We start from the raw sequence: 27,650 nt of genomic DNA on the forward strand, positions 1-27,650 counted from the left end.
ATGGCAGATCTGGGTTTATACTGTTAGTTATATCAAAGTTGTCATGTGATTATCCAAGATTCTTTTCTATCATTACATTATTTGCTGGCAGATCATTTCACTGTTCATTTATAAACTAAAGTGAACATAAGAAATCCTGATCTGTGAACACATAATGTTACCAGCATATCATGATCTTTCACTGTTCATTTTTAATATGATGTAAAATGAACATAAAAATCATGATCTTTCACCAAATTATGTGAAAGCAGGCCAGGTCATTCACTGTTCATTCTATGTTTGATGTAAAGTCAGAATCAATTATCCAGATTTGTTATACTGTTCTTTGTTGGAGGTACACACCTTAACAAGGTCTATTCCAACTTAATAAAAAATTAACAAAATACACAAAAATAATGTATCTTATTTTTCCAACCATTACATGTATTTTACTTTATTAAATCCCTCCTATATTCAGAAAATCCCCCTCCAGTTTCATTCTTGAATAGACCCACCTAAGTACTATACAAATCTGTCCCATATTTAATGTCTGTTTGAATAGACCCACCTTAATACTATACAAATCTGTCCAGTATTTACTGTCTGTCTGTCTGTCTGCAGAAAAAGCTTTTTGTTTCTGTTAGCCAGCATATTTTCTTTTTTTTTTCTTTTTCGGATGGTATTGCAAATGGTATTGGATGTTGCAGTAACAGTTTATCGTTTTCTAAAAAATATTCCTTTCATACAGATTTGAATAGTTTCATAGCACTCTTTCCTGTATTAGCATGAACAGTGTGCATTCATTTCACCCCGGAAAGGTGAAGGTGATCATATTGTTTTAACTGCCACCTTATTGGCAGATAGATTTCCAGCGGGTTGCTCAGGCTCCAACATCAGGACTGATTTCTTGTCATGTACAATTTCAATAGTTCATTTTAAATATATTTTTTGAATTTATAGAAGATTATTTTCTAAAAGTACCTCATTTTTTTGTATAAGCAACACAAGTCATGATGTAGACAGCATGTCTGGTACATGACCAATCAAGGGTGATCAACCATGAATACTCATACGACATTCTGGTCACTGTCATGCAGTGCCACAACTTGACATTAAAAACACCTTGACCTTTTGAGGGTGAGTTGAAGGCATACTCTTGACTTATGTGGAAAGGAACAATGCAAAATTATTGAAACTATTTAAAAGGAGCCCATTTTAACTATATCATTTGAATTAATACATTTCTTTTATTCAGTACCAGATACTAATTTTATGATATTGGAAATAACAATAGCAGGTGCTTTATGAATGACACTCATATATATCGATAAATATTTGTATTCCTAAATTTTCAGGCCATATACATATATATACTGGCTGTTTTTTTAATATATTTTTCCAGCTTCTGACTTTGGTAATTATGATCATTAGTTTCAGTTACCTGACAATTTTTAATTCTTTTTTTTCTCCTTCTGTTACTTGTGCTTCTAACCATTCAGTACTTTCCTCAGAGAGTCCAGCATACTATATTTATTCCACACCTTTTATGGATTATTTTTTAGCAGTAAAAAATTCAGAAAGTTAAAAAATATTATAATTCAGAGATATCTGCAAAATACCAGTAAGAGTATATGATTCTCTAAGTTCAGGACATAGAATAATTTTGATTTTTATTAACTGATAGTGTACACAAAATTAGAGGCTGTTAAAAATTAGACATAACAAGTAGTCAGATTTTTACCTCAGCAGCCCTATTTCAAATTAAAGTTACTTTTTATTAATATTATAAATAAAGTTTCCACTGATGTAATTCGAAGTATATGTATAGTAACTGGTTTGATATTGTTTAACATCAGTACATGGAGATTTAATACAAAATCTAATGTTTGCGTTCAGAGTATATTTATCTAATCCTAGTTTATCTGTAGTAACTACAGCACTGACCGACACTTATTAATCCCATTGTGGTCAGTTTGGATATTAAAATGTAATGTTTAGTGAGTAGAATCTAATTTTTTTGCCAAATGGAGTAGTGTCCATTCTCTTTTACCAAACATAGATTCTATTACTAATAATAGTAACAACATGGCTGATCAAATCTTTTTCAACCACTTGTGCAGGATGTTTGGTTTCAGAAAATTCACTTGACCCAAAATCTCATTTTCTTCCCTGGTTTTGATGAGGTAAGTTTTAAACCATATTAAAAACAAAAGAAATAATATGCAACATTATTATTTATTCAGAGGGGTTGTTTTCTTAGTTCTTTAATTGTCGAGGTATCTTTTATACACTATTTCTTACTCCATTGTGGTACCATCAACATCTTTGATTTAGAGTCACTGAATTCAGGTCATGGATAATTATCAACAAAATGTGACTGAGAATTTCTTGGCCTTTTAATTGTGTCATATTTGACATTTTTTGCTGCCTGGAAATCTGGTTTATGTGTCCCTGGAGGATTAGTTACCTCAGACTCAGTGGCAACCTTGTATTTTATCATTCTCCTTTCGTGATTTTTCTTTATTTCTTCATTAAGGCCTTCCTTGTGAAAAAAACCCATAGCGAACTCATTTTATTTAAATTAAAAAGATAGGGAAGATGATAAGAGCTACGTTTCCTAGCAAACACCCTGGCCTTACTGGAAAAACTTTTGCAAGCAAAGTATTAGATTGTGAGACCACTAAATTGCAGTTTCTGCAGTAAAATGAATAAATCTAAAATCTTGAGAAGTTTATTTACTAACCTTAAATATAAATCAAAACTAAGAGGACACTGTACCACATGCAATGTCTCTATTTATTCATCTGCACAAAATGTGGTAGACGATATGTAGATGAGGCTAAAAGGGAACTCCAATTGAGGCTAATAGGGAATTCAGTTGAGGCTAAAAATGGAATTCCAGTTGAGGCTAAAAGGGAATTCCACTTGAGGCTAAAAGGGAATTCCAATTGAGGCTAATTGGGAATTCCGTTTGAGGCTAAAATGGAATTCCAGTTGAGGCTAATTGGGAATTCCAGTTGAGGCTAAAATGAAATTCCAATTGAGGCTAAAATGGAATTCCAATTGAGGCTAAAAGGGAATTCCAATTGAGGCTAAAAGGGAATTCCAATTGAGAATAAAAGAGCACTTGATGGATATCAATAATCATAAAGATTCTGTGGTTTCTATGCATTTTAATTTATCTGACCACAACATAGATTGTGTTAAATATCAGATAATATAAATAATTATTAAATCTGATCCAGAGCTCTCCAGTAGCACTGTTTTTAGGAAAGATAGAGAACTTAATTGGATATACCAATTGCATACTCTACAGCTGATAGGGATTAACATCTTGGTCTGAATAGAAATAGACATTTGTAACCAAATTGAAAAGAAAACCTCGGTTGACAACTACTTCTACCAATGGGATCATAACATGATATGATTTAAATGCAAACACCTTTATGTAAAGTCAAAGTTCTTTCACTTCAAATGCAATGTTGCATTCATGTTAAACCTCCTGTGTAATCAAATTTAAAACTGTCATGTAATCAGTTCATAAAGGAAACAGATGATCATGTCCATAAAGTGCCTATCATTGATTTTATCGTATTAACTCAGGGTATTGAAATCAAAGGGCCATCCACTCCTGAGTATCTGTTTTGACTAAACACAATAAAACAAGGTAATTTATAATGCTGCTAATTAATCATATAGTTTTTTTTTTCTTTTTTAAAACGAAGTATTTTGATTGGGCAATAACTTTATAGTTTTGCCAAGTATGCAGTTAAGCAGTAATAAAATGTATCAGTTATAGGTGTCTACTGACTGTAGTATCACAGGATAAATAAGGTAGATTTAAGTATTCAATATGCATAGTGGCCATGTTTGTCCGGATCAAGTGATTAAAGTATGAAAATTAGCTCTTGTCCAACTTGTTTTAAAATAGAAAAAAAGCACTTGTCGCAGTTAGCGCATTAAATATTACTTGTCTGACTTGAAAAATGAATAGTCTGGGATGTCAGGCTCTGGGATTTGATCATCCCTGAATAAACTGTATGATCTTGCTAAAAATTAATAACAGTATAGATCTACTATTTTTAATTGTATGTCAAGGGAGGCAATTGTAATTTAGGTCAGTGATTTATTTATTTATTTCTCTTTGGTGGTAATACTTGAAACAGAGGTAAAATTGGTTTTGGAAGGAAATCATGACAATAATGTCTGAATTAATGTTTCAAATGTTGATATAAATCCTCAGGTAACATAAAAAGAGAAGAAAATTTGAAATAATATTATATTGATTGCTTAGAGCTGTCTGTTTACAGTAATAATAAGGAACATGAATAGCACTAGTCTGATAAATCAATGTCCCAAATCTGTGTTGATACTGATGGACAATATGTGGGTCTGATGTCACATGTTCATTAAAATGTGCAATTTTGCTGCATGCAAGTCATTCCAGAACAATCCTGTGTACACTTTAGACACATACCGTTAATTGGTAACTGCCATATCTAGTACAAAATTTAAATGGCCACAGGATAGATGGTTGTGCTATTCAATTGGGATTTTCAAGTAGAATTTGCTCTGGAAATATAATGTACATGTCATCAAAAGAACCCCTCAGCCAACAGTAGCTCCACAGCCACAAGAAATACCAGTAAATGTATAAAATGTACACCGATGTGTGCAGACAGAGGTGGCTGCGAATAGTTGCAGCTTTTAATGAATAGTTGATATCAGCCCTTAACCTGAAAATCAACATCATCATGGGTGAGGGGCTGATTTATCAGTCTAGATTAGCACTACAGTGTATTTCTATGGAGCTATGTTCTTCAACCTGATTTATGTGACTTGCTATCACTTCAGACACTCAAGCCATCAGTGTTCTCAGTACCTTGATTTTTAAATAATAATTTATATTTATTAGAAAATTTTGATCATTAAAATTGGTCATTTGTAGGATATCATATGAACTTTAATTAAACATTAGTTTACAGATTTAAGTATGGCACAATTATGTCATAATGCCTGCTGAAAACAAAGGTTTAATTATTTTTGTCAAGAATTTGATAATGTTTAATCAAAGTTCATTATCATTCATGCTAAAATTATCAGACATGAAGCTACGACTTTGCCTGTTGCATACTTATGACTTTTCTGATTGCATTTGAAAAGTTATTCGCTGTCCCTTACCTTTCTTAAAGAAAAGTGGGGACATAGTATTTCCATCCATCTATCCGTCACACATTTTGTTTCTGCTATCTAACTTTAAAGGCATTTCAGATTAAAGATTAAAGATTGATGCACTTTTACAACTTCATTAGATGGTGTGTTACCTACCTCATTGGGGATTTTATATTCAGTGTTATGGTCATGAGTGAATAGTGTCAGTTTTCTATCACCCTTTCCCATTTGCTGAGGTACTATAAAGCTTGTTTGAGATTAATGGCTCAGCTTGGTATGGTTATATATCACCACTAGATGGTGGTGTTGCATACCACATTAGGGGTTTTGTCTTCTAATGCAAGGTCATTACCTAGTATTTTCCATTTTGATCACACTTTTTCCCTTCCACTCAGTAACACTAAAGCTGTTTCAGACTGATTGTTGACATTTGATATACTTAAACATCATCACTAAAAGGTATGTTGCATACCACATGGGGGATGCTGTTTTTGAGGTCAAGGTCACATCACAACGTTCTATGTTTTTCATTATACTTTCCCCCCTTCCACTCTGTAACATTAAAGCTGTTTGAGACTAAAGGATGAAAGTTGGTATGCTTGTAAATTATTACTGTGTAAGGTACCGCATTGTGGATGTTATATGCAGTGTCAATGTCTCAATTCATTATGCTGTTTTCCATCACATTTCCCTTCTGCTTGATACATTTGAAGTCATTTGAGATTATCATATTAAGGGATGAAAATGGGTGTTATTTTCATGGTCTTGATATATAACTTAGAAGGCATCTGAGATTAAGTAATTAAACACGAAACATGTTATTACTAGAAATTTTGTTGCATGCCACACTGGTGGTCCTAACGGTCACAGTTCATTCAAAGTTTCCCATCTTTCTTTCCTTTCCACTCTATAATTATATAAGACTTCAAGATAAAGAGATTATGTCATACCATGCTAGACAAAGGGGAAGAAATTGACTGAATTGGCTTGTTTTCAGACCATTCAAGGGAAAATAATTTCAGATATTATCCTGAAGAAAATGTGTTTATGATTATTTTCACAGCATTGATATTACAATCAGTCATGATGAATGGCTTCTCTCGAGCTTCAACCTATGCAGGTAGGCATAATGTTGTCCCTTTAAATCTGCTTATGGTTAATGTTTCCTAGCAACTGCTTTGTGGCATCATTTTTGTTACAACTGTTTTCTTTATATTTTATCTGCACTGTCAGCACAATTTTGAAATCAATAAATTATAAATTTTATAATCTCATCCAACTACAAATGAATAGAAGTTATTTCAGTGCAGTTATCGTTATGGAAACAGTGGTTTGGAGAAAGATTTCTTTACAATGACTTAGTGAAATAGGTGATTCATTATAACTACTTTACATGCAGGTGAATAATAAACATGCAGCCAAACTGTGCAAGTCACAAGGGGTGGGAGATTAAGATGGCTTCCATGGCCAAAAGCAAGTGCAAATCTGTATCAATGTTGGTGAAGTCACTATGGGTTACAATGCATTTTAAGTTGCTATGGGCTACAGTGCATTTTGAGTTGCTATGGGCTACAATTCATTTTGAGTTGCTATGGTTACAGTGTATTATTGATTCTTTTTAGGAATGCTTATTATTGGAAGTGTTATTCTTTTTATTTATGCATTCAATTTTCCTGTGGTATATGCTTTTCTACAAGAATATTTTCTTTGGAATTTTAGCATAGTACTTGACTGAGCTTAGTATGTTCTTGTGTAACTTTTGGTAAGTCCCTGAACTGTGATTGTGTGGACTTAATTGTTTTAATTAAAACTTTTGTATATTTGTTTCTTAATGTCTCAATTCCTTTGTGGACTTAATTACTTGCCTGCTCAGTATTCCAGAAAAGTAAGTCATTCCTCCAAGAAATTGGTCCTGTATTCCTGTGAACACTGCTTTCAAAGTATTAGACAGGAAACCACATCCTCAGAGACAAGGTTTGTCACAGACTGTCTATCTGATATTCCTCACGATTCAAGGGATTTGCTCAGTGACAGTGAGGACCTGTGTAGTGCTGTCCGTATTCAAACTGTGGTATCTATGCAACCAGACTGTTTATTTCACCCTGAAATACACTCTGCCTGTTACATAATTAAACTGTGATGTCTTTGCAGCCAGACTGTTTATTTGATCCTGAAATACACTTTGTCTGTTATATAATTAAACTGTGATATCTGTGCAACCAGACTGTTTATTTCAACCTGACATGTACTCTGCCTGTTATAAAATTAAACTGTCATATCTGTGCAACCAGTTTATTTCACCCTGAAACACAACTCTACCTAATATATAATTAAACTGTGATATCTGTGCAACCAGACCGTTTATTTCACCCTAAAATAACTCTGCCTGTTATATAATTAAACTGTGATATCTGTGTAACTCTGCCTGTTATATAATTAAACTGTGATATCTATACAACCAGACTGTTTTTGCACCCTGAAATACACTCTGCCTATTATAAAATAAAACTGTGATATCTATGCAACAAGATCGTTTATTTCACCCAGAAATACATTCTGCCTGTTATATAATTAAACTGTGATATCTATGCAACCAGACTGTTTATTCACCCAGAAATACACTCTGCCTATGATATAATTAAACTGTGATATCTCTGCAACCAGACTGTTTATTTCTTCCTGAAATACACTCTGCCTATGATATAATTAAACTGTGATATCTATGCAACCAACTTTATTTTGCCCTGCAATACACTCTGCCTGTGATATAATTAAACTGTGATATCTATGCAACCAGACTGTTTGTTTCACCAAGAAATACACTCTGCCTGTTATATTATTAAACTGTGATGTCTATGCAGCTGGTTTTTTTCACCCTGAAATACACTCTGCCTAATATTTAATTAAACTGTGATATCTATGTAACTCTGCATAATATATAATTAAACTATGATGTCTATGAAACTCTGCCTGTGATATAATTAAACTGTGATATCTATGTAACTCTGCCTGTGATATAATTAAACTGTGATATCTATACAACCAGACTGTTTTTGCACCCTGAAATACACTCTGCCTGTTATATAATAAAACTGCAATATTTATGCAACTCTGCCTGTTATATAATTAAACTGTGATATCTATGCAGCCAGACTATTTTTGCACCCTCAAATACACTCTGCCTGTTATGCAACTAAACTGTGATATCTATACTACCAGACTGCTCTAATTTTCTTTCATCTTTTTAACTATACTGGTCATCAACTAGAAGAACTTGGGGGACATCCTATTTCCCATTATCTGTCATCCATCATCTGTCCATTAGCACAAGTTTGTTACTGCTGCTCCTAAAATACATGGAGGATTGCCATGAAACTTGAAGCAAACATTCATGCCATGGTCAGGATGGTCCAGAATTAAAATGGTGCTGCTCAGACATACAATATAGCAACAATTTTGAAAATTTGTTACTGCTATTCCACCTGAATTAATGATTATATCAACAATGTGTTTTCACTAAAAGACTTCATATGATGTTTGGTTGGTTCTAAATACAAAATGGTGCTGATATAACATTGAATATAACCACAACAGCAGCTATCATGGAAATCTTGCTATTGCTACTTTTTCTGAATGGAAAGTCATGTCAGTATGGGTTTCATCAGAAGACTTCTCATGGTGTCTAGTAGTTGGTCTTAAATAAATGTTGTGTTCATGAATCTAATGGTACTGATCTGACAGCCAATATGGCCACCACATAAGTTATCTTGAAAATGGTACTGTTCTCACCACATGAGTCATCTTGAAAATGATACTGGTCTGACAGTCAGTATGGCCACTGTGGCAGTCATCTTGAAAATGGTACTGATCTGACAGCCAGTATGGCCACCACATAAGTCATCTGAAAATGATACTGGTCTGACAGCCAGTATGGTCACTGTGGCAGTCATCTTGAAAATGGTACTGATCTGACAGCCAGTATGGCCACCGTGGCAGTCATCTTGAAAATGATACTCATCTAACAGCCAGTATGGCCACCACATAAGTCATCTTGAAAATGATACTGATCTGACAGCCAGTTTGGCCACCGTGGCAGTCATCTTGAACAGCTTGTTATTGAAAGTGATACTAAGATATTGTTTTCACTAGAAAACTAATTTGATATATAGTTCATCTTGAATGAAAATGGGTCCAGTCTGACCATAGATATGGCCACCATGGTAGCCATCTTTAAAATATTTTTGTCCTGCTTCTTTTACATGGCAAGTCAAATCAACATGGGGTTTTCACCAGAACACTCCTTATGGTACCTGGTTGATCCTGAATGAAAGAGATGCCATTCTGAATCCAATATGGTGTCCATCTTTATAATTTTGTTATAGCTACTCCACCAGAATTGATGGTCATGTTTACATAGGATTTTTGCTTATGGACATCTTATGATATCTAGTTGGTCATTAATGAAAATTGTGCCCCAGAGACATCCAATATGACTACCACAATGAACATATCTTAAATCTTGTCACTAATTCTCCTGTATGGATAGTCATATAACTCTTCTGGTTTTGATATTAAAATAAAGAATACAATTATTACTATGTAAAAGTGGAGGGAAGTACTTACTAGACATATAAGCAAAATCATAAAGGTCTTTACCTTCCATGTAAATCATTAATACATCTTCGTTGCTCAATAACTCAAATGCCAAGGTCTTTAAAATCATTTAAAAAAATGCCTTTTAGGGCAATTTGACCAATATTTAAGATCAGTATATTTATATTATGGACTTAGTGAAGACCTAACTTTATCAATACTCTAATGCATGTTATGGTAAAATAAACTCTTCGGCAGATAGCAAACTATTGTTACATTTTCTAATACATGTTTAACGTTTTTTTGGGTGGCAGTAATTAATATGTGGGTGGTACCATTTATATTTAGGACCAACTTGACATCACAAGTTAAGCAAATATCAGTTTGACTATCTATCAGACTCATACTTACAGGAGTAACAAGGATCACTGGCTGCCCATTTTCAATATTTATACCAATCATATTTATTTCTCCCTTTGCATATTAAGTCTTTGGATGTATTTGGACTTTCTTTAATTTGGGTGATAGATATTTTTCTTCGGATGTGAGAAAGATCTATGGATTCTCCAATAGACGTGTCAGGTAGAAAAGGTTAGTCATTGTCATCTGATGGCCAACAGAATTATGACGTGATGAACATTCCATGTTTCAGTTGCCATTTTTATTTAGCCATAGCCAAATATAGTTTATTGAATGCAGCCATGTGTTTACCATATAAGGAAGCAGTAATATTTTTCCTTAACTGCGGTAAATACCCCAGTTTATTGACAGGTAGCAGCAACATTAAACTAATAATTGGACTGTTTATAAAGTTTATAGTGAGAGGAATTCATGCATATTTGTGAGATTTTGAATCCATTTTACTGAGCTTGATACATGTATTACTATTGAAGCCATATTTTTATCTGATTTTGATTAGACCAGGAATATATCCTTATGTGACCAAGACCTTGCATGAGTTTGATAGTGAAAGAGAACAGATATTGACCAGGTGATCTGCATTTGATAGTCTGGACTTGCTGTCACTATAGAAACTGATCTAAGTTTGAGTAAATACTGATCTTTCTATTATGCAAGATCTCAAATGAATACAGTTATGAACAAGCTTTTCACATGTTAACAAGATCTCAAATGAATAGTTGTGAACAAGCTTTTCACATATTAACAAGATCTCAGATGAATACAGTTATGAACAAGCTTTTCACATATTAACAAGATCTCAAATGAATACAGTTATGAACAAGCTTTTCACATTAACAAGATCTCAAATGAATAGTTGTGAACAAGCTTTTCACATATTAACAAGATCTCAGATGAATACAGTTATGGACAAGCTTTTCACATATTAACAAGATCTCAAATGAATAGTTGTGAACAAGCTTTTCACATATTAACAAGATTTCAGATGAATACAGTTATGAACAAGCTTTTCACATCTTAACAAGGTGATCTTTTATCTAATTATCTGAACTTTAACACCTGTATTTTGATTTTAAAAAATTTCTCCAAACTCTGTAAATAGGTTTATGTCATCAAAAATAAGATATGGATTGCATCTGATTGAACGAACTTCTTACTACTTAAACTATTTCTGGTCAGATCTTAATTAAACTTGGTCAGATCTTGATTAGACTTGGTCAGTCCTTAATTAAACTTGGTCAGATCTTAATTAAACTTGGTCAGATCTTAATTACACTTGGTCAGATCTTAATTAAAAGTGCTCAGATCTTAATTAGGCTCGGTCAGATCTTAATTAGACTTGGTCAGATCTTAATTAAACTTGGTCATTTCTTAATTAGACTTGATCAGATCTTAATTAAACTTGGTCAGATCTTAATTAGACTTGGTCAGTTCTTAATTAGACTTGGTCAGATCTTAATTAAGCTTGGTCAGATCTTAAATAAACTTGGTCAGATCTTAATTAGACTTGGTAAATTGGTTATCATCAAAATATTGGATAAATAATGTATAATTATCTACAGAGATTTCATTTGATTCAGCATTTCTCATCTTCTTTTATGATTTCATCTTCAGGCTTCTGATGGCTATGTCAGTATCATGGATACTTTTGATGTCCAATTTGCTTGTAGTTGTTTCTCTTGCAGGTCTGTCATGGAGTCCACCAGAACTTTGGTTAGGCCACTCATCTTTGTGCACCAATTTGTGCATGTATTTGAGTGCTTGTCAGTTCACTTGAGTACTCATATGGGCTGAATACTTCAAGATAAAATGCACTGTTCTCTAAGAATGTGTTGCATCTGACATTACTGAAAGAGCTTTGGTGGTGGGTAAAGGTGCTGTAGGAAATGAAAAATGGTGGGTGGGTTATGGACAGTAAATTCTCTCATGGCCTGAAGATGACTTCAGATTGTTTGTTAGTTGCTAAAAGGTGCTGGATTAAAGGAAAAGTAATTGGATGAATTATGGGTGTTTCCTGAATCTCAGCACTGTCTGCAGTACATTTTAAAGAGGTATCCCTAATAGTTATGATGATGCATTTAAGGACTCTTGTAACCAGATTATTCATCTGGTATCAGTGATTATACATCCACATTTTAATCAATGCACTAGTTTTGTTTGATGGAATGAAGATTACTGAATCAAATGTTTTCACTCTTTCCACTCAAATATGTTGCAATTGTCTGCTGACAGAGAACACATTCCAGCCTGTGAGACAGAAGCCTTTTGATTTGAATTCAGTTAAGGAACTTTTGATTTGAACTCAGTTAAGGGACGTTTTATTTGAACTCGGTTAAGGAACTTTTTATTTGAACACAGTTAAGGAACTTTTGATTTGAATTCAGTTAAGGAACTTTTGAGTTGAATTCAGTTAAGGAACTTTTTTTAAAATCTTAGACATTTTGAAGGAATGCAGTTTATGTAACAAGTTTTGATTTGGTATTTAATGGTTTTATATTTTTTGCCTTTAGCTTTTATTGTTTGTATACCATTAAAGAACTTTAACATTGTTACCTCTCTCTTGTAGTACTACATTTTTATTTTTATTTGGGTCTGATTATCTTCTTTTTCTTGATATATTTAGAACTTTACTTCTGATCAGCACTACGCAGTCTGTATTATGCTGACATACCGTTATACGCAGGACAGACATACATACATTTTTGTCTTTAAGTTATTGACATAATGAAGATCACATATTGAAGACATTCATAATTTTTGTAAAAAGTACAAGAAAACTAAATTTGCCAAGTTTTATTATGCGACAAATTATATGATACAAATACTGTAAAATCTGGAAAATAAGCTTATTTTTACAAAAATAATGGTTTTATTTGCTTATTGCCCTCTGCCTTTTTGTATAAAAATGGGGAACGTAGGATTTAATCATTCATCCATCCATCCATCACACCTTCCTTTCTGCTCTATAAATATAAAGCAATTATAAATTTAGGGAAAAAACTTGGTACACGTTATTTCAGTCCTGCACAGAAAAGACTGATCAGCTGCTGTGGTGTGACTCTGGGCAAGGCATTTTACTTCCATTGCTTCTACACTTAATAGTCTTGTGTGTGCTGATGTACAATTAACCCATTCTTACTTAATTAGTGTACATTTTAAATCAGAGAATATGATTTCTATAACTTGCTTTTCCACGTCAAACCAAAAAGAAAACTACCATTCCAAACAAATAGTTACATTACTCCATTTATGTAAAGTTTGAGTCCAACAGACATTTTTACATGTGTTTGGTTGAAGTTTTTTAATTGCATTTTTTAATATGTAATTATTTTTTATTTGTAAGCACTGTCACGTTTTATGTCATCTGACCACAAGGCCAAATGAGTTTATGGTTTGACCCTGCATCCATTGTGTATCATCTTTCATTGGTCAGCTATTGTCCATATTTCAGCATTTACTTGTTAACGACTCAGGAGTTCATATTTCTGATCAAACTTGGAATGTGGATGTACATCATCAAAATCCCAGACAAGTTTAATAATGAGCAGGATTGACATATACCTTTAAGATGCATATGATTGGCTGACCTTGTTGCCACTCTGGAGACCATATTTCTGATTGGATTTTGATAAAACTTGGAATATATACTTATCTGATTAAGATCTCATATGAGTTTGATGAGTCATAGCATACATGCATGTTAATAATTTGATTTTGCATGTCATTAGTTGTGCTTGTTAACACTCCGAAGGCAATATTTTGTTTGGATCCTGTTTTTATTAAATTGGAGATCTTGGATGAGTACTGTTATGAGCAAAATCCAAGAATATTAATTAGTTGATTTCGAATCTGATTGGCTGAGCTTGTCAACACTTTATTGACTCAAGTTCTGTTCATATTTATGTCCGACTTGATAAGCTTATTTCATCAAGTTGTATGTTTTATTCTGAGCAAGATCTATGCATATTAATGAAATAATCATCCATGTGATTGGATGAGCTTCTTCCTAGTTGAGAAGCTACAGTAGACTTGATATTATCCTAACTATTGATCCGGTCTCAGTCACAAATACATTTTGTTCTTTGTTTATACCTTATTTTACCTCTGTTATCCAAACATTGATTTTTAGAGTACACATGCCTTAATTGAAACACTTTAGCAGTCCCAAATCCTCTTATCCTGTTGTAATATTATCCTAAATGTGAAAACTGCCATCTGATTTCTTGAATTGCAAAACCTGTCAGTCAAAACTGTGAACATTGATTAATCGAATATGATAAAGAGTGACCCTGCATCTGACATGCTGAGCTTGTCAGCTATATTTCTGAGCACATTTTGATCATTGTTGTTTTGTAATCTTATATGAGCAAGATGTTGGAAGTGATCGATTATGATTGAGGGTCTACTGTTGGAAGTGATTGATTATGGTTGAGGGTCTACTGTTGGAAGTGATTGATTATGGTTGGGGGTCTACTGTTGGAAGTGATTGATTATGGTTGGGGGTCTACTGTTGGAAGTGATTGATTATGGTTGGGGGTCTACTGTTGGAAGTGATTGATTATGTTTGAGGGTCTACTGTTGGAAGTGATTGATTATGGTTGGGGGTCTACTGTTGGAAGTGATTGATTATGGTTGGGGGTCTACTGTTGGAAGTGATTGATTATGGTTGAGGGTCTACTGTTGGAAGTGATTGATTATGGTTGGGGGTCTACTGTTGGAAGTGATTGATTATGGTTGATGGTCTACTGTTGGAGTGAGTGATTATGGTTGGGGGTCTACTGTTGGAAGTGATTGGTTATGGTTGAGGGTCTACTGTTGGAAGTGATTGATTATGGTTTAGGGTCTACTGTTGGAAGTGATTGATTATGGTTTAGGGTCTATTGTTGGAAGTGATTGATTATGGTTGATGGTCTACTGTTGGAAGTGAGTGATTATGGTTGGGGGTCTACTGTTGGAAGTGATTGGTTATGGTTGAGGGTCTACTGTTGGAAGTGACTGATTATGGTTGGGGGTCTACTGTTGGAAGTGATTGGTTATGGTTGAGGGTCTACTGTTGGAAGTGACTGATTATGGTTGATGGTCTACTGTTAGAAGTAATTGATTATGTTTGAGGGTCTACTGTTGGAAGTGATTGATTATGTGTGAGGGTCTACTGTTGGAAGTAATTGATTATGTTTGAGGGTCTACTGTTGGAAGTGATTGATTATGGTTGAGGGTCTACTGTTGGAAGTGATTGATTATGTTTGAGGGTCTACTGTTGGTAGTGACTGATTATGGTTGATGGTCTACACATATAAGTTAGGTAATCATTTATCTGACTGCCAAAGCTTTTTGACATTCTAGAAATAAAACTTGAATTAGATTTTTGCTCCATGATCATTATCATAATTAGGTTCTATAATGAGTGAGATCTGCACAAAATAATAAGATGTCTGGTTGTGATTGGCTGAGCTTATTACCTCACTAGAATTAGAGACGGTATTTTATCCAATCGGACATGGTAATGGATTTTCTCATTAATGTCTTGGATGACTTTGATTATAAGTGAGACTATTTATATTAGTTATACATTTAAATTTGGAGAGGAAAAAATAGATATAGTAAAACAAGTAAAATCATCATAAAATATGGTTTGTGAGATAGTTTACGTAGGTTGTATCCTTACAGTATTTCATAAACCAGCTTCATGACATGATCAACTTCGACATTATGAAATAAATTCAAATAGTACGCGGCTTTTAGACCTCACACAGAAATTTACCAGGGGACAAGTGTCAAATGTAAGCATGCAGCCAAAACATGAAAATAACAGATTTTTGAATTTTAATAAGGTATTTAATCTCTTTTTATGCATTTTCAATCCCCTGAATTTGGAAGATGCATGTATTGTTACTTTGTTAGTCCATATATACAGCTTCATGTCCATATGGTTAAGCTATAAATCGGGTCACTTTGACTGTGTATTCATACTTCATCAACTGTCCTGTTTTTTCATGGAATTTACCATACATACTTGCAAGTAAGATTGATCCAGCTGTAGTACATCATAGACCTGGTTCTGCTGTTGATTAACAGATCCTGGTCTATGCTACAGTTTGTTAAGACTAGTCAGTCAAATAGCATAGATCATGATGTGTTGGCACATTGTGTGATGGCAGATAGGATCTGTGTTGTTCTGCTGTTGGATCTGACTTGTACAATATTTGTAATCATTTTCATCTTTTTATTAAAAATTATTCTTCAGCAGTTTGTGTACATAAATAAAAAAAGAATTTTCTTTTTCTTATCAACAGGTTTTAGTGGCACTGGACCTATTAGACAACGCCGCCCACAAAACATTCCAAACTCCACTTCACTCAGTAAAATCCCTCAGCTAGTGCCGGTTTCTAGTGGCAGCAAAGTGGCTCTCAGCAATTCTGATGGGGTAAATGGGTCAGCACGCCCAGTTTCATTCCACTTAGGTGATAGGTATGTTACCTTGTACAGGCAATGTCACTTGGTGTGCAGAGTATGTAGCCCTAAGTAAGTTCCCATTACAAAATATCCATAGACTTCTACAGCATTTGACACATTATAAAAGGGTTATCGAAATGATTTTGTGAGATTGTATTGAATTACATATGAGAATAACTTATTTTACTCCTGCTGGAAGCATTCTGGATACATAGACTTACAAAAACCTTAGAATACAGTCAATAATTGTTGAGCCCATTTAAGGGAAAAGTGAGACATATAATCACCCATCTGCTCACTTTCATCGTGTTGATAGTTTATTATGAATTTGTGGGGAAATTTTTCATTCGCATATGTTTCTTAAACTCATACAAGTTTTTCATTTGCATGTTTCTTAAACTCAAGGATGTTGTTCATTTGCTTGTTTTCTAAACTCATGGATGTTTTCCATTGCCATATGTTTTCTAAACTCATGGATGTTTTTCATTTGTATGTTTTCTAAACTAATGAAAGTTTTTATTTGCATGTTTCCTAAACTCATGGATGTTTTTCATTTGTATGTTTCCTAAACTCATGGATGTTTTCATTTGCATGTTTCCTAAACTCATGGATATTTTCCATTTGCATGTTTCCCAAACTCATGGATATTTTTCATTTGTATGTTTCCTAAACTCGTGGATATTTTCCATTTGCATGTTTCCCAAACTCATGGATGTTTTTCATTTGTATGTTTCCTAAGCTCATGGAAGTTTTTATTTGCATGTTTCCTAAACTCGTGGATGTTTTCCATTTGCATGTTTCCTAAACTCGTGGATATTTTCCATTTGCATGTTTCCTAAACTCGTGGATGTTTTCCATTTGCATGTTTCATAAACTCGTGGTTGTTTTCCATTTGCATGTTCCCTGAACTCTTTGAATAATGTTCTACATGATATGGATGAATTATTTTGAAGCCATAAAAATGGAATTTTGGCATTAATCATTTTCAAACTAAAACAGTTTATTCTGTGACATGCTAGTTTGCCCCACTCAGCCTTGGGCTTACAGAGTAATAAAAGACTAGTGTTAAGGTTTAAATTAAAGGTTTTCTGCTTGCTTTTATTTCTAATACCCTCCGTTTACACTTTGGCTAAACCATCCTGAGTAAAATACAGTTCATTATGTGATATGCTGGTTTGCCCCTTTCACCTCTGCTCAAGGTCACAGTAAATGGAAAATGTAATACTTTGATCGTGGCTTGACAAGCTGGGGTTGACAGTCATGATTTCACATAGCATGACATCATAATTTCACATAGCTTGACATGGTGACCCTGACCATCATGATTTCACATAGCTTGACATGGTGACCCTGACCATCGTGATTTCACATAGCTTGACATGGTGACCCTGACCATCATGATTTCACATAGCTTGACATGGTGACCCTGACCATCATAATTTCACATAGTTTGACATGGTGACCCAGACCATCATGATTTCACATAGCTTGACATGGTGACCCTGACCATTGTGATTTCACATAGCTTGACATGGTGACCCTGACCATCATGATTTCACATAGTTTGACATGATGACCCAGACCATCATGATTTCACATAGCTTGACATGGTGACCCTGACCATCATAATTTCACATAGCTTGACATGGTGAACCTGACTCTCATGATTTCATGTAGCTTGACATGGTGACCCTGACCATCGTGATTTCACATAGCTTGACATGGTGACCCTGACCATCATGATTTCACATAGCTTGACATGGTGACCCTGACCATCATGATTTCACATAGCTTGACATGGTGACCCAGACTATCATGATTTCACATAGCTTGACATGGTGACCCTGACCATCATGATTTCACATAGCTTGACATGGTGACCCTGACCATCATGATTTCACATAGCTTGACATGGTGACCCCGACCATCATGATTTCACATAGCTTGACATGGTGACCCTGACCATCATGATTTCACATAGCTTGACATGGTGACCCAGACCATCATGATTTCACATAGCTTGACATGGTGACCCTGACTCTCATGATTTCATGTAGCTTGACATGGTGACCCTGACCATCATGATTTCACATAGCTTGACATGGTGACCCTGACCATCATGATTTCACATAGCTTGACATGGTGACCCCGACCATCATGATTTCACATAGCTTGACATGGTGACCCTGACCATCATGATTTCACATAGCTTGACATGGTGACCCTGACCATCGTGATTTCACATAGCTTGACATGGTGACCCTGACCATCATGATTTCACATAGCTTGACATGGTGACCCTGACCATCATAATTTCACATAGTTTGACATGGTGACCCAGACCATCATGATTTCACATAGCTTGACATGGTGACCCTGACCATTGTGATTTCACATAGCTTGACATGGTGACCCTGACCATCATGATTTCACATAGTTTGACATGATGACCCAGACCATCATGATTTCACATAGCTTGACATGGTGACCCTGACCATCATAATTTCACATAGCTTGACATGGTGACCCTGACTCTCATGATTTCATGTAGCTTGACATGGTGACCCTGACCATCATGATTTCACATAGCTTGACATGGTGACCCTGACCATCATGATTTCACATAGCTTGACATGGTGACCCTGACCATCATGATTTCACATAGCTTGACATGGTGACCCAGACTATCATGATTTCACATAGCTTGACATGGTGACCCTGACCATCATGATTTCACATAGCTTGACATGGTGACCCTGACCATCATGATTTCACATAGCTTGACATGGTGACCCCGACCATCATGATTTCACATAGCTTGACATGGTGACCCTGACCATCATGATTTCACATAGCTTGACATGGTGACCCAGACCATCATGATTTCACATAGCTTGACATGGTGACCCTGACTCTCATGATTTCATGTAGCTTGACATGGTGACCCTGACCATCATGATTTCACATAGCTTGACATGGTGACCCTGACCATCATGATTTCACATAGCTTGACATGGTGACCCCGACCATCATGATTTCACATAGCTTGACATGGTGACCCTGACCATCATGATTTCACAAAGCTTGACATGGTGACCCAGACCATCATGATTTCACATAGCTTGATATGGTGACCCTGACCATCATGATTTCACATAGTATGAAATAATGATCACTTATAGCAGTTCGTCCTTTGGAGTCGTATTCCCATACATATATTGTTCTCCTGTAAATTACTGTTTGTAATTTAATCAGCAATCATATTTCAGAATGGTTGAATTTCAAACAAAACACAAGAATACATATTTGAATTTCCCTATTACAGTAAAACGAGATTAATTCAGATACTTTGTTCACATTTCTTTTGCATGGACTAACAGGGAATCCAAATAAATTAATTACTTATTGCTTTGAAAAATATAAAAGCAACAATGTTCTCATAAATTGTGACAAAGATACCCCTACCCACTGCTATGTTTGAATATATGGAGTTTGCATTGATAAGGCCTCTTGGTATATGTCTGATGAGAAATGTTTAAAAGTGTCATTTGTCATACAAGTCCCGGGTTTTAATGAAATGGGAACTTATTTCCAATTGTATTGGTAGTTATTATACTATTCATAATGAATGTTTTTACCTATATGCACAAGTGTATCTGTGGCATAAAAATGGGTACACATACACTCTATATTCTTGTGGATCATGGAAAGTAAATGACAGCTGCAATTTCGCACACTTGTATTGAAACTATTGTATGAAGTAAAGCACATTTTCACTATCAGGATGTTATAGAATTTACCCCATTTTTGTTGCAGATTGCATCTGTCTGTCTGTCTGTCCATTCCTTGCATTATTCTCTTTTAATTTGTATTACAAATTGTGTCTGCATGTTGATCTGTTCATCACACTGTTATGAAGTTAATATCCCCTGAAACATCTGAGATATCTTCATGAAACTTGGTATGCATTTATTTCATGCCAAGAGTTTGTAACTTTGTCAAATTATTACTTTCAGAGCAGGGTGTAATCTATAAGTATTTGCTTACTGACAGATCTAATTACCTAGTTACATGATGGGTTTGGATTGGGTTCACTTGCCCCCCCCCCATTTTTTTATAGTTAAAGTAGTACATTTTTCAGTTACATACATGGAAAGTTGGCCATTTTAAGGAATACAAACTATCACTCCTCAGAAATGAATCTGCTTTGAAAAACTTTTGAATCTGTTTTTTTTTTTTTTTTTGTTGGGTGGGTTTAATGTCATTTCTCAGCATGTTATAAGGTTATACATGGTGGCCAGAAAAACTGGTGGCAGAAGAAGCTGGGAAAAACTCCAGTACCCATTCGAAACTACTGGCAGCTTTCTCACATACCCAGATTGGCTGAGCATGAGACTCAAACCCATGTGGACAGAGGTGAGATGGCAGTGATTGGTAAAGGTGAGTGTTTTAAACCACTGTGCCACCTGTGCTTGACTTAAACCTTTCACAATACAAGGGAATATAAGTTGAACATGTACACATTAGTAATTAATATATACATTGGTCACTCATTGTAATTGGTTATGTAGAATCATGCAAGTGTCCCATGTTACAGGTGAGGTCATTTTATAATGGAACAGGTCAAGTATAAAAAACTACTGTCATCCCATATGTGAAATTCATGACCATACTAGTGTTATATTCAGGACAGTGCTATATTGAGTTGCTTTATAGTGAGTGATCACCATACTTTGTTTATGCAAGATTTACAAAATATTTTCCATTTTGTTTCTCCACCAGGCTCTGAGATCTGAATGCTGTGAGTTTCTGGTCATATCACCTAAGTGAGACCTCTGTTAATTAGATTTTACTATATTTGCCCAGTTATATTGCCAACCCAACTGCAGACATCATAGACCCAGACTTATCGGCACATATTACACCAGCATAACACAGTCTTAAGTGTTCACAGAGTTATTGAAGGAATTCTTTTCTCAAAATGTACTAAAAACCTGATTGTTGAGCCTGCCTAATTTCTGTTTTTGCAAAAAAGTAGGGAAAAAGAACTCACTTGACAAAGTAGCTGACATTGGATTTGAAGCAACACAAATCAGTATTATTAGGTGCAGACTTGACAATGATTTTCTTTGAATTTTGCCAACCAGTATAGAATGGTGCATTATGTGACAGAAGATATCAGTCTGTGATGTTAGGTGTTGGGTGCATGTTATTCATGAGTAAATATAAAATATGAAACTATCTAGACATGTTCTTGAATATTTTGAAAACATTCTTGTGTATAAAATCAATTATTAGCCATAAACTGACATTTCCCATAGCAAGATATGAAATAATTGGGCAAAATCTTTTATTCTTGTCAATTATCAATTAAGAGGTTTGACCAATTCAGTTTCATCCAGCCTGAAACGTTTAGGCTAGGCAAGACATATGTAACTTGAATAATCAAGAGTGTTATAATGAGGAGTGTTGTCTTGTAACCTAGAATAAATGGTACTATAATGAGGGTATGTTGTATAGGCAAGACATGTAACTGTTAGAATAAATGGTACTATAATGAGGGTATGTTGTATAGGCAAGACATGTAACTGTTAGAATAAATGGTACTGTAATGAGGGTATGTTGTATAGGCAAGACATAACTGTTAGAATAAATGGTACTGTAATAGGGTATGTTGTATAGGCAAGACATGTAACTTTTAGAATAAATGGTACTGTAATGATGTGTGTTATATAGGCAAGAAATGTAACTGTTAGAATAAATGGTACTGTAATGAGGGTATGTTGTATAGGCAAGACATGTAACTGTTAGAATAAATGGTACTATAATGAGGGTATGTTATATAGGCAAGACATGTAACTGTTAGAATAAATGGTACTGTAATGATGGTATGTTGTATAGGCAAAACATGTAACTGTTAGAATAAATGGTACTGTAATGAGGGTATGTTGTATAGGCAAGATGTAACTGTTAGAATAAATGGTACTGTAATGATGTGTGTTATATAGGCAAGACATGTAACTGTTAGAATAAATGGTACTAAAATGGGTTAAATTGTATAAGCAAGACATGTAAATGTTAGAATAAATGGTACTATAATGAGGGATAATTGCATAAGTAACACATATGCAGTTGTTATAAAGGAGGGTGTTATAAAGAGGGAACACAGTGGGGGTAAACCATGTATCACTTTTCCAGTGATGTCAACATAGGTATTTTAATTCTTGCCATCAAAGTTATCTTTTCACATTCAGCTATCTCTCAAATAAATTTCATGTACAGTTTAAAGCATCTATATATGTAATACATTGATTGAGATCAGCACAAGTCATTAATTTTAAAAGTAGGTCACATTGACCAAAATGTTCTTTTTCCATTGGATTTGTCATGTTTTTCCATTTAGTTCCACTGTGCAGACACTCATCTGAAACTTGTTGTGTGTATTCATCTTTTGAACTGTTAGCCAGCGTCTTAAAAACGTATGTCAAAGTGTCCTGATTTACATACTGGATTTTGGAGCTTACATTAATGAGGATATGAGATTTATTGTTCCTTGAACTCTTGTATTTACTTTTGGTCTTTTTCTATTGTCAGATCCTAAAATATGTTTCCAAAATTGTCCTTTTTATCAAATCCATAAATACTGTGTATTTTATCTATTTATTGTTAACATTTTTAAAAAATATTCATATCATACTTTTTTATTTTCACTATCATATAATTTTATCGATATTATCAGTGTCATTTTGCATTGATACTCCATTATCATTTTGAGAAAATATATTCATTTATCTCTTTCTCTTGTGTCCTTTACTTGATCATTCATCTGAACCATATCATATATTCCTTCACTTAAATATTGATCTTACCTCAATAATGAAATTCATGCTGTTCTTCTTGTTCAGTATTTGGACTGTCTGTTTCTCTTTAATTTCACTCCTTTATTCCTTCTTTATATAAAGAATATTGCTGAATGCAAGGTAAACATGATCTTGATGCCACATCATGATCAGATTGTTGTTGTTATTGTTGTAGGGTTTAACGCCATTTTTCAGTACAAGATAGGTGATACATGGTGGCCAGTATAATTGGTGGAAGAAGAACCCTGGAAAACCCCGGGAAGAACCACCAACCCACGAGAAGCTGATAAGGTTGCTGATCAGACATCCAATATGGCCACCATATAGCCATCTTGAAAATCTTGTTATTGCTACCCTTTAGGATGAGAGTAAAGTGCCTTGCCCAAGAGTGAACCAAATTGCCCATCCACACTGTTCCAGTGTTAGGATTTGAATGCACACCCTTTTGATCATGAATCCAGCACACTGAAAACTGAATCACTTCAGTTCCTGCCTCCATTAGTCACCCTTTATCACATGAGATAGGGTGCATCAGGCCTATTCTACATCCTTGAGTGGGGTGGGGTGGGCTGGGATATCTTGGACTTTTTTTAATACAAGTTTGTCAAACTTTTACACAAGTTCATTATGGACATTATCATGGGATAATTTTTTATTTAGTTAATACAATAGTAAATTTCGATTGAAAGGTTTTTATCAATTCAAACACCAGATTAGCAAGGTTTATAGAGTACAAATTTGTCATAAATTTCAAATTTTTCTTTGACAAAACATTGTTGAAAATTTATCTTCGATAGAACAGAAAAGGATTTTTGCTGGATCAGATTCATTTAAGCATCAAATTACTGGCAAATAATTTTATTTGAAATGTACTTGTAAATGTTGAAGCACATAAAGTACATATGTCTCTTCAAAAGTTCTATGAATATACCATAAATGCCTGCTTATTATTCAGGTCCAACTGCAGACAACAAAGACCCTGATCTGCTGTTGCATAATGTGCTGGCAGATCAATTTTATGTTGTTTGTTCACTGATAACTCTTAACTGCATTAACGCAGATCTTCCAGTGTATTTTGCAATGGCAGATATGGGTTTGTGTATTTTGAAGTTGGGCCTGACCTGTAAGTGAACACATATGATATGTGTTTACAATTTGATTATGAAATAAATAAATACAACACACACAATATATGCTTTAAAAAAAATTGTTGTAGATAGCAATAAATGGATTTTCCAGCATGTCATAAAAATATTTTAATAAGGATTTCTTATTAGGGATTTGTTAAAGCTATTTTCAAGATAATTCATTGTTTTTGCTACATTTAGGTTGCACCTGAGGAAGGTAATACTATGAATGAATATTAATTTAAAGATGATTTTCAAAATGTTTGAGATGGCTTTTTTTACTTGTTGATATCAAATGTGGATAACCACCCAAAGCAGTGTGCATTTTGTGTTCCATCTGCAAAGTTGATTCAGTACAGGCTTGGATCATGGCAGCTTTTTTCCCAGTTTTGCCCATATTATGCCTTTTGATTGGACCTCTTAAAGTACTTTCAACTTGTTCTGATTGTATTGGACCTCTTAAATTACTTTCAGCTTGTTCTGATTGTAAGTATCAATTAAATGTATGCAGACAAATAAGATTAGTTGAATTTGATGCAGACATTCTAACATCTCAACTTGTTTAAAAGAAACAGTAGTTACATGATAAATTGTGACTCAAGGTTGAACAAAAGGTACTTTAAGGTTTCACTCCACAGTTTCATATGTTGCAAATGAGGTGAATTTCAAAGATGAAAAAATAAATAGCAACATTTTATCTATCAAATCATTTGTTATTTAAAGATAAATGCAGGTTGGCTAATGTTGGCATGGGTTTATTAAAACATGTATGCCACTGATATGTCATTATGTGTGATTACCACAAGATTCAAATGCATAATCATGTACCATAGTGAGAATGAATACCCAGTTTCAGAAAGCAACAATAAAAAAGAAAAATGTGTATAATATATTAGGTGGAATTAAAAGCGTTTAACTGTCAAGATTTATATTTGGTCAACAGAAAAGATAAAAACTTGTACTTGTATCTACATTTGATGAGTATACCAGTAGAAAGATTTATTTGTCAGTACAAAGACAAGGCAAATATAGTCAGTTTTTGGCAATTTTTATTGCATTTGCTTGTTTGCAAGCAGGATTTGAAGGGCTACAATGATTCTAGCTTTATAATGTGTTAAAAACCACTAGTTAGATTTATAGATGCTTTTTAAAACAATGGAACCAGCCACATGCTGACAACCTGTTGTGTGAGAAACTGAATTTTTGTGATGGCTGTTGCTTATAGCCTAATCTTTTTTCTCAAAATGATTATCTCACAGACAAAGAATAAAGACCTTGACCTAGGAAAATAAGTCTACTCAAACCTTGTCTTTTCTTGTTGTTATAGTGGCATGATGCTTTTTGGCACTTGTTTTGGGTTCCATAAATTTGGTAATGTTGTGAGGTTTCTTTCCACTATCCTCTGTGATTTAACATTTTGTTCATGCATGGTACTGTATCAGATTGTCATTGATGATGATTTGTTATGTCATTCTGTACTTGAAGGTCATGGGTGTTGTTAATAACCTATTTTAGCATGACAACCTGCCCTGTCCACCCTTGTTGGCACCCTGTCCTTTGTCAGTGACACCATTCCCTCTCATTATCCAGAGATTTAATAAATGTCATAATATTACATCCTTTGTGCAAGTAAATGTGTCCACCTGATGCTACTGATTTGTAAATATATTAGCCAAAAGTTATTGACCTCCAGTAAATGTGTCAGCATAATGCTATTGACACCAAGTAAATCTATTTACCTAACATTATTGACACCAAGTAAATCTATTTACCTAACATTATTGACACCAAGTAAATCTATTTACCTAAATTTATTGACCCCAAGTAAATCTATTTACCTAAAATTATTGACCCCAAGTAAATGTATTAGCCCAGTGTTGTTGACCTGAGTAAATGTTTCAGTCTCATGTTATTCAACTCAAATAATTGTATCAGTCTAATGTTACTGACCTGAAGTAAATGCATTAGTCCAGTGTTAATGACACCAAGTAAATGTGTTAGCCCAGACCTCAAGTAAATGTATTAGCCCAACGTTATTGCCCTCTTGCAATTGTATTTGAATGTTATTGACCCCAGCTTTCACTTCAAGTAAACCTTAAGGCATCAGCAAAGTGCCCAATAATTTTAAAAAGTGACATAGAAACTGCAGTGACAAACACACAGCACTCTTCCTTGACTATAAGACTGGAGACAGTGCTGCACATAGTAAATGAAATTGGTAAAAAGCTAAAAGTCTGCCATATTTAACTTTAAGATAGGTTGCACAATACCACATTGTTAATATTAATCATCACCAGTACATACAACTCTGCTTATTTTGCCTTTCTCGCCATATAAAACATGAATATTTCCATCAACAACCTTCCAAGCTCAAATGCAATCTTTATTCCACTCAGACGAATGCAGAGTAAACAGTAAATCACAAGTAGATAAGCATACCACATTTTCACAGGGGATCTATAATTTGGTTACTCTGGTAGTGTAGTAAAAGAGGAGTTCCAGACAATAAAGTTGAATAGTCATTACAACATTGTTCAGCGAATAAAAACAGTCTTAAACATACTGCCAAATATTTTGATAGTTATTAATCTGAGACATGATAACTCGTCCATTTACATAACTTTAAGCTCAACACCTTTCAAATGAAATAATTCATAGTAGTGTATTTGACATCTTTGGTACTTCTAGCAATATTTGACCATTGTCCAGTTGGTAAATGGTTGTATAATGTTCTAAATTTAAAGTAAGAAATCAAATAACCATTAAACTGGATGGGGTTCTTTATATTAAAAAAAAAACGATATGGTGTACACTGTTGGATAAAGGCAGATTTTTTTACTTGCGGTATGACTGTTTTGATTTTGACATTTCCAGACATACATTGTATTTCAATGCTTGTTGTATTAATTTTTTTAGGATTCCTTTTTTAAGAGTAAAAAGTTCATCATTAAAAACTTAATGTAAAATTTCCAAGTCAGATTTGTCATTTGGTATATTTTGTCTTGTCTTTTGCATGGTGAGGCATTGTGCACCATCTTCTACAGTT

At 34.3% G+C, this 27,650-nt stretch overlaps 1 protein-coding gene across 4 annotated transcripts in view; it reads left to right on the forward strand.

Annotated features, from left to right (window-relative positions):
- LOC149797492 (stromal interaction molecule 1-like) overlaps positions 1-27,650 on the forward strand; it is a 201,859-nt gene that overhangs the window by 139,587 nt on the left and 34,622 nt on the right. For 2 of the 4 annotated variants that reach the window (XM_089962303.1, XM_089962305.1), the window contains one exon: positions 16,458-16,632. In XM_089962303.1, coding sequence (XP_089818429.1) covers positions 16,458-16,632 — 175 coding nt within the window. Of the gene's footprint in view, positions 1-6,214; positions 6,272-16,457; positions 16,633-21,399; positions 21,419-27,650 lie in introns of all 4 variants that reach the window. The other 2 variants (XM_089962306.1, XM_089962302.1) reach the window with 2 other exon arrangements.

This window comes from Sinohyriopsis cumingii, chromosome 6 (genome assembly GCF_028554795.1).
Source record: "Sinohyriopsis cumingii isolate HCF-2022 chromosome 6, ASM2855479v2, whole genome shotgun sequence".
Classification (NCBI taxonomy): domain Eukaryota; kingdom Metazoa; phylum Mollusca; class Bivalvia; order Unionida; family Unionidae; genus Sinohyriopsis; species Sinohyriopsis cumingii.